The sequence below is a fragment of the Sardina pilchardus genome, chromosome 10 (assembly GCF_963854185.1).
Source record: "Sardina pilchardus chromosome 10, fSarPil1.1, whole genome shotgun sequence".
Taxonomy (NCBI): domain Eukaryota; kingdom Metazoa; phylum Chordata; class Actinopteri; order Clupeiformes; family Clupeidae; genus Sardina; species Sardina pilchardus.
In genome coordinates this window covers 29,845,195-29,853,611 of record NC_085003.1, presented here as the reverse complement: position 1 = coordinate 29,853,611, position 8,417 = coordinate 29,845,195, and the positions used below count along the sequence as shown (strand labels likewise).

The 8,417-nt window shown below is 45.6% G+C and overlaps 1 protein-coding gene across 1 annotated transcript in view; it reads right to left on the bottom strand.

Moving 5' to 3' along the window:
• The window catches only part of tango6 (transport and golgi organization 6 homolog (Drosophila)), a 28,366-nt gene extending 20,195 nt beyond the window's left edge, over positions 1-8,171 (bottom strand). The window contains exons 1-11 of the mRNA XM_062547591.1: positions 8,032-8,171; positions 6,829-7,499; positions 6,199-6,321; positions 5,664-5,838; positions 4,873-4,979; positions 4,606-4,768; positions 4,219-4,286; positions 3,935-4,047; positions 3,509-3,688; positions 2,610-2,736; positions 1,089-1,289 (exon numbers count right to left, since the gene is read on the bottom strand). Coding sequence (XP_062403575.1) covers positions 1,089-1,289; positions 2,610-2,736; positions 3,509-3,688; positions 3,935-4,047; positions 4,219-4,286; positions 4,606-4,768; positions 4,873-4,979; positions 5,664-5,838; positions 6,199-6,321; positions 6,829-7,499; positions 8,032-8,083 — 1,980 coding nt within the window. The 5' untranslated portion in view covers positions 8,084-8,171. The remainder of the gene's footprint in view (positions 1-1,088; positions 1,290-2,609; positions 2,737-3,508; positions 3,689-3,934; positions 4,048-4,218; positions 4,287-4,605; positions 4,769-4,872; positions 4,980-5,663; positions 5,839-6,198; positions 6,322-6,828; positions 7,500-8,031) is intronic.
• Between the last annotated feature and the right edge of the window lie 246 nt (positions 8,172-8,417).

Below are 8,417 nucleotides of genomic sequence, written 5' to 3'. Positions count from 1 at the left end.
CACCTACACAGCGTTTTAACCGCACCTCTGGCTCTGTGTTTATGTGTTTATTATATGTTTATGTTTAGATATCAGTGACAGCAATAACAATGCGGTGCTATTCAGTCATCCGTCATCACTGCAGTGCATTGAGCGGTCTAAGGTAGAAAACTGCCTCGCGTCCTCCTGCAGTGCATCAGAGATAGGCAGAGCTATTCTTAGGCCTCCACGTCTAAACGTGCCCTGGTTTCGGAGCGGAGAGGATTCCCCTGAGCTATGCGGAGAGACGGACATCAGCCGCTGATAAAGGAGAAGCAAAGCGTGGGGATGAGCGTGGCTGACCACGGAGGGGCGGACGAGTGACCGAGAATCGATCTGTTGTGCTCTACTGCGTAGTAGAACGCTGAGTCAGCAAGTAAAGGGTTTCTCCTCGCACGGCGTGTCCTTTTACTGTGACAACGGCATGTGGCCAGGTGACAACGCTCTTAAGTGACATGCAGGCTTTGTGACATTGCATTTTACCTCCAGATGTGTGTGCAACTGTGCATGTTCTTTACTGAATCTGAACCTCTGTAGTGTTTCAGTATGTATCGACTGGTGTTAATAGAAGTCTATCTGTATATGTCTTACTTCATCTAGAATAGAATAGAATAGAATATATACTTTTTTGATCCCGTGAGGGATATTCGTGCACTATGCAGGTTTAGGTATTATTGGTGACTGTAGAGCTCCCTCTGGAGTCAGGATGTATTCATATGTTACTCTGCTGTTGTAAATAGCAAACTTCTCGCTACTGATCTTTTGCTGTGGAGGTGAAGAAGGATTAACAACAGGTGCAAACCATCTCAAAGAGCTTTAAATACTGGCAAGGTAATGTCTCACAATTTTCGTGAGATTTGGCAGGCTGCTGCTCTTGTAAGCTGCATGGCTGGTTTTCTCGGTAGGGACTTGCTACATCTACGCTGCATAGCTATAGCTATAGGTGAATGATTTGCGTATTACAAGTTGGATTACCATCAAATTGGCTTCATAAAGGTGAAGATCTTGCATAGTGTACCTTTAAGCTAGTGTGTGTGTGTGTGTGTGTGTGTGTGTGTGTGTGTTCTCACCTGAGCAGGCTTGCGCAGCAGCACGGTATGAGGCAGGCCTTCACACATCACTGCCAGCACTTGCAGCAATGCCAACTTCTGACCACGCCCTGTCACCTGACCAATAAGGTGCTGCTCCAGCTCCAGCAGTGTCATGGTGGACGTGTCCACTTCCTGTTCCAACTCCTCCTCTTCCTGTTCTGCAGTCCAGCTGGTCAGCTCCTACAACAAAACACATTAACATCACTGAGGGCATTTCAGTAGCCTGGTAGTAAACCAGACCCTGGAATCTTTCAAATTAAGGGGCCTGGACACGAATAATGTAATGGCCCAACTTGAGCGGCGGCACCAAGCGTGCATTTGAAAGTTTTCAACGCAATTGGATAACACCACTACCAAAGTGTACTGAATTGAGCGTTGTCGTCATCAGTTTAGCTTGCCTTTGGCGCACCTATATCAGATACACCGATTTGATTGTTACCCCCGATGGTTGGGGTAAACGTAACGTGCATTATTGCTCGTGGTCAGAGTATCTTGAAGACACAATTCAAATTGTGTTCTCGCGGGAACTCTGGACTTCCAGGGTAGCATTTCAGTACAGAAGTGAAAAGTTCAACGCTAATCGTAGAAAATTCCAGAACAATATTAGAGCTTCATGCAGAACTTTATCTGTAGCTAAAAACAGTAGCAGCTTATCTGCAGCTCATTAAAAAAAAAGTTTTTTGCTTAAACAGCTTCTTAAGTTAGAAAAATAAATGATTAAACTCAAATCAGAGTTTGAAAGGAAGGGTATTTTTTTTCTGTTTTATCTCTATCACAATGGCTCATGAAGGTCTCAGCAACCTCCAGAGGACTTGCTTTCAAATCCCTACATGAGAGCCAGCATGGATTAAAGGTTTGAAGCTACGCAGCAGAACGAGCGCTGAACTGAGGCTAAACACGTAGCAGCTTGATATAATAGCCTTTCTTGGCAGACGTTTGTGAGAGGAAAACTAATATTCAAATGGCTTTTTCTGGTCTCGCAGCACCAGACGGACATTGCTATAAGTGTCTGGAGACACTGTTGGGAGAATCTGGTCCAGAGTGGGTGGGAACAGAATTAGCATGTTTGCAGCATTTGAAATATCAAAGAAATTCGGCACTATAAACAAATGTAATGCATTCAGAGGGCAGAGCTGAAAATAAGCAGTTCTTATTCAAACAGGAGAATGTGGTGACAGCGTTTTTACCAAGTTGTGGGTGGTTTGTTTTAGAGAGCCGTTTTGTTTTCTCATGTAAGAACTTCAACAAGTTGAACATCTCAGACATAGTCTCTCAACATAGACGAATGCTATTGGAACGCTACACACTGTATACATGTTTGCATAAGGTGGGTGGGGGAAGCTCCATCACATAGAGATGACTCAGGGGTTTGTGTGTGTGTGTGTGTGTGTGTGTGTGTGTGTGTGTGTGTGTGTGTGTATGTGTACCGGTATGTGTTTGTGTCTGTGTGGGTGTGTGGGTGTATGTGTCTGTGTGTCTGTGTCCAGTAGGGGGCAGCACCTGTAGCAGCTGCAGGAAGAAGTTTGCTGGCAGGTCGCTGTCCTTCATCTCCCCCAGCAGCTGAGCCACACACTCCACACGCCACTGCTCCCCACTCACCCTCTCATACAGCTCCTCATCCTCATCACTGCAGCACAGAGAGAGAGAGAGAGAGAGAGAGGGAGAAAGAAGGAGGTAGAGAGAGAGAGAAAGAGAGGGAGGGAGGGAGGGAGAGTGGGTAGGAAGAGCAGAGGAGAGATAAGCAGTAAGGAGAAGAGAACAAAGCAAAGATGAGATGATTTATAATGCTTGCCATTGCCACCTTTTGCTTGCTCTGGAGTGGGTTCCCACCATGGGCTGAACAGCGCTTTGAGACCATTATTATTAAAGACACTAGAGAAGCCAACAAACCTAAATTGAATTGAATTTAGACAGATAGATAGATAGATAGATAGATAGATAGATAGATAGATAGATAGATAGATAGATAGATAGATAGATAGATAGATAGACAGATAGATAGATAGATAGATAGATAGATAGATAGATAGATAGATAGATAGATAGATAGATAGATAGATAGATAGATAGATAGATAGATAGATAGATAGATAAATAGATAGATAGATAGATAGATAGATAGATAGACAGATAGATAGATAGATAGATAGATAGATAGATAGATAGATAGATAGATTGATTGATTGGGATATATCATTGATGGACAACTTTCATGTACAAAGTCTACAAAGACAAAGACGGGCTCCTGGAGTTCCTACTGTAATATATTCCTGACGGTGAGGAATAACCAAATCCTGTTCAAGATGTGCTACAACTCTGCTGTGTTGCCCTATGTTCCTTGCCAACAACACCACAAAGGAGGGAACGCTCCCGTAACCATGGCACCAAGCTTGACCCACCTGATTGGCTCTTTGGGTGTGAGCACAGCTCCTCCTTCACTGCCTGGCGAGAACTGCCACCCTGGTGCCACCCCACCTCCCGTCTCACCCTCCAGCCCACAGAGTCTCCTAAGGAGAGCCAACGCCTGCCCACTCTCTGCCTGGCACAGGTACCACCGCAGGATCTCCTGACAGGGGGCGCTGTGGAGTCATAACGACACACGGATCATGGAAGGCAACATGGAGACAAAAGCAAGGTATTACTGACCGTACATTTCACAGCAGCAGGATACACTCATAACAAGATATAGGATACACTCATAACAGGATGTACTTATAACAAGTCCATCTAATAAGATTGCAAAATAAGGTGATGCGATTAATTTCTCATTAGATTAGACCCCAATCATCATAATCTCAACGGGAATAGCGCTGAGTCACACTGACCGGAGATGAGAGGCGTTCTGTTTCGTGAAGCTGTACAGAGCAAAGATGACTGGAACTACAGCTCCCAGACTCCTCAGCAGCGGCTCGCTTGGCCTGTTCCCCACCACAAATATCTGAAAGCAACAAGGTCACAAAAATATGACATGTTGTAAATATCTGTGCCTTTCTTTCTGTGTCTATAGTCGTCATGGTGACATACTGTAAACGTGCTGCAATACATGATAGAAGTGTTCCTCAATTCAACGCTCATTTCAGGGAACTTTCGATCGCTTGTTTCCACTCACCTTGAACACGTCATCCACACAGCGTGTGAGTTCCCAGTCCTCTACAGAGCTCTTCCCGTCACCCTCCACTACAACAGGAAGAAAGGGGGGATTTAAACCACTAAATAGAAGTGTAAATAAAAGGTGCAACTGAAAATTCAATTGCGAACACAAGCAACCTTGTGTTGTCAACAGCCTCCAGAGGAATTACTTTCCAAACGATACAGTAGAGCCAGATTAGAATGAGATGAATGCTGGTTATCACTATATTGCTTTATTCCGACAAGCCAACCAAACATTGACCAGGACTCTCCGTGATGCTTGGTAAAGTCTCTGGCGTTAGGCTTACACATTTCTGTACATACACACTCAACATGCTGAAAGTACCAACATGCTCAACATACTAACCTGGTGCTCTCCCACAACATTGGAGAGGTTTGAGGAGAGGTTCTAATAGGAAGCGCTGAGCAAATTCTAAACGCTCCTCCACCATGGTGATCACCGCCCTGGTGGCAACTCGCTGGAACTGCTGCGCTGTCAGCTTGTCTTTGAAGTGAAGGAGCTCTAGCACCTTGTGAGTGTGGAGAGAGACAGAAATCATATACACTCACAGGCATATACTATATATTACTTACATCTCAACACACTTAAAATAGTAGAGAGTTGCTGTTTTACCTGTGGGCAGACCTGACTGTAGTAAGCCTCAGGTGAGAGGGATTGTTGAGGACACGTTGCCAAAATACGTGCCACAGCATCACACTTCCTCCAGTCTGAGTCTCCCCCTACAGACCAAGGTAGGAACAGCAGGTAATTGCAAAATAGCAGATAGAAACTGCTCTTCTGTCTCTGCCTAGTAGTTTTTACAGTGTATACATTTTATACATTTTATACATTTTGAAGGCAAGACACCAATACCATGGAAAAAAAACAAAAAGACATGTGTTGTTACTTTACACATAATCAATGTAAAGACAAAAGGCAACACATGAATGTGACTCAACTACTAGAACTTTGAATCTCCACACTCAAGAAGGCTACGGGTAAACAATAGGGGTCTGTGCAAGCATGTGAGGATGTGAAAGGTTTAAAGAATGACAGACAGACAGACAGCGGAAGCCTGACTCTTCCCGATTCTACTAACGTCATTTCCCGACTATTAGCCGCGGCTTATACATTGATTTTGCAGAATTTCTTCAGCTATGAGGTTAATACTGGGGGGCAGTTAATGTGGTGTTAATATGGTTTTGTTTCTTTTAACTTGCACAAAACACTGTCCTGCGGCTTATACGCGGGAAATTACTGTACATATCAATAGGCACCTCGAAAGGTGCAGTCCACAATCCCAGAGTACAGTTGTTGACATTTCAGTTCAACAGCCAATCAAATGACATCCCTCCCTTCTGTGCTTCTGAAAAGGTGTGTTAACTTAATTGTATAGATGGTATGATGAAAACCATCAGCATTACCAGCAGAGCCCTCCAGAATGGCGCGGACCACGTACTGGACCCCGCCGGGCTGCATCAGCCTCTCGGAGAGCAGCTGCCCACACAGACGCCTGAGCCAGGCAGGGGCCTGAGCCAGAGGGGCCCTGCTCCCACTAACGGCACCGCCACCACCACTGGCCCCGGGGCCCATGCGACCCTGTGAGGCGACAGCACAAGAGTGAGCCACACCAGCACAAAACAGCAACAACAACAACAACAACAACATGATGCCTACTGACACTTTACAGGTGATATGTGTAGGATTTTGTAAAAACAAATTGTAAAAACATTCACAATTATTAAAAAAAACAGCACCAGAATGTGAACAGATAACAGTTTTGACATAATGTCAAAAACGCCTATGCCACTTTGTAAGAGACACTGTTTCGAATGTTAAGTGGACATAACAGTGACCTCAAGACAACTTCCAGATGAATTAATCTTTAAACTGAAAAAACAACATTTCCATTGGGATCAATCCATAGTCTGTCCGTCTTCAGTTCAGTTCAGGTCATACCTGTTTAGGGCCACCTTGGAGGACCAAGAGTTCCTTGATGACGATTGGTTGGTACACTTTACCCAATAGGCTTTGGAGAGCCTCCCTGCACTTCCTGCGTTCTTCAGCGTTAAGGCCCTGAGTCTGTCAAATAACAGTACTACCATGAAAGGACAGACTTGACACACACTTTCAAAGAAATGCCTTCAAAAAATCTCTAGCTACCTTAAAGCAACACTATGCACCAATTTACTAGTGAGCTAATACCAAAGGCATACAAACACAGCCCAGAGCTTTATTACTACTGCTTGAAGCTTGTTAACATTGCATGCAGGTGTCATTTACCAATAGAGTCAGTCAGCAATGTGGTGCTGCCTGCCAAAGTTTTTTCTTTAATTTTAACTATAGTTCATATCCTGGTCATGGCCAGATATATGGTCATAGCCCATATGACTGGTCAGAAGGACAACCTTGTTTATCTGTCCTTCTCATGACCACAGTCAGAATGAATTGGACCATGACACCGAAACTAGTTGGCTGATAAGAGTGTACTTCAAAAAGCGGCAAATTGCTGCATTGTGTTGCTTTAAAGTTTAAACGAAGTAGCCATTAACTTTCAACACATGTGGATGGGAATTCTGAGCGCCTCACCTGTGCAGTCACCCCAGCACTGCCCTCAGGCCGTGGCGGGCGGTACCCCAGCTGGCACAAGGCAGCCATGACGTCCCCTAGGTGGCGGGTGAAGAGTTCGGTGGCCAGGGACGAGACCGCGCTGATCTCCAGCAGGGCGGATGCTGTGACCAGGAGCCGGCGCTCGGGCAAGGGGGGCACGTCTCTCCTCACTGCGCCCTCCACCGCAGCCCCCAGCGCTGACCTTCGACCCAGGGGCAACCCCACACCTGCCCCCAGGTACGGGCACAGGCCCAGGGTGACGGCAAACTGCAGCCCGGCGCTCACCATCCTCTGCTGTGCCACGCTCAGCACATCTGGGGGCAGGGGAGGGGCGGCATCGAGGGTGTGACGGCGGGAGACACCAACTGGAAGTGAAGACGAGCTCTCCCGGTCGAAGGATTCCCGTAGGCGGGAAAGGTGGCGGGCCAAGGCCAGCAGCAGAAGCAGACACTCCCGGGCAAAGCTCCAGGTGATGTCCTCCACCTGCTCGTTGGCCCATTCGGCCTGTCTCCGTACTTCTGCTAGAACCTCAAACACCACTGCTTCTCCTTCCTGAGCCTGCAGGTGCTCCTCAAGTAGGACCTGATTAGCCTGCAGAGCTTCCAGCAAGGCTTTCTGCTGGGAGTCATGAGCCTGACTAACAGAAACTTCTGAAGAGAGAGAGAGAGAGAGAGAGAGATGAAAGGTTAGATTATCTGATTATCTGTTTTATGGAAGGCATACAACAGTCTTGGATACATCTGATGGATGTACACAGTTAGCCTATTTTATTCTTGTCAAACTCTTTCGTCAGTTCAGCGCTTCACAATAAAATGAAGTGAAGAATGACATTCGTGTTGGTTAAATGTATGATTGCAAAAAAAAACGTTACTTTGAAAGAATAACGTCAACTTGATGTCCCATCCCACCCAAAAAAGATACTTCACAACTTCTGTCACAATCACTTCAGACGCCATACTCTCAATCTATCTAGCAACCAGACAACACCAATACACCAATACCCAAGTTTACAGTTAAATATCATACTGACTGTACAGACAAATCCCGAAGTTAGCCAACGTGTTTTAAGTTACTGCTCAGTTGACGGTAACCAGGTTTACTGATGTGAATGACGGATTCTCCCCAGTCTTATCCTATATCTGTACCATAGGCCTACTCATTTGCTATAATTTTGTTACTGACCTCCTACGGGCTTAGTTAGGATGCTCAGTGCATTTAAGATGTAACTGGTCATTTTGGTGCGTTAAAACCATAGGGTTAAAACAAGCATTGCCGCTATCCACTGCTGTGTGATAACAACGACCGTACAACCAGCGTGTGCGCCAACAACACTGACAGAGTCGCAGGAAAAATGCGTCATTCAGTGTGTTTTCCTCTTGGGTTAAGGTGGTAGGAAACCCACTAGCTTCTGAGTCATTGGTGCCATCTGCTGGCAGAGATGAGGCCAGATCTTTCCTTATTTAAAAAAGTGAACGTCTTTCCAGAGCCCGTCTACGACTTATTAGACATTCTCTGATCATTCATATCAAAGAGGCGGAGCTAAATATTTTATCAGGAGACAGTAAAGA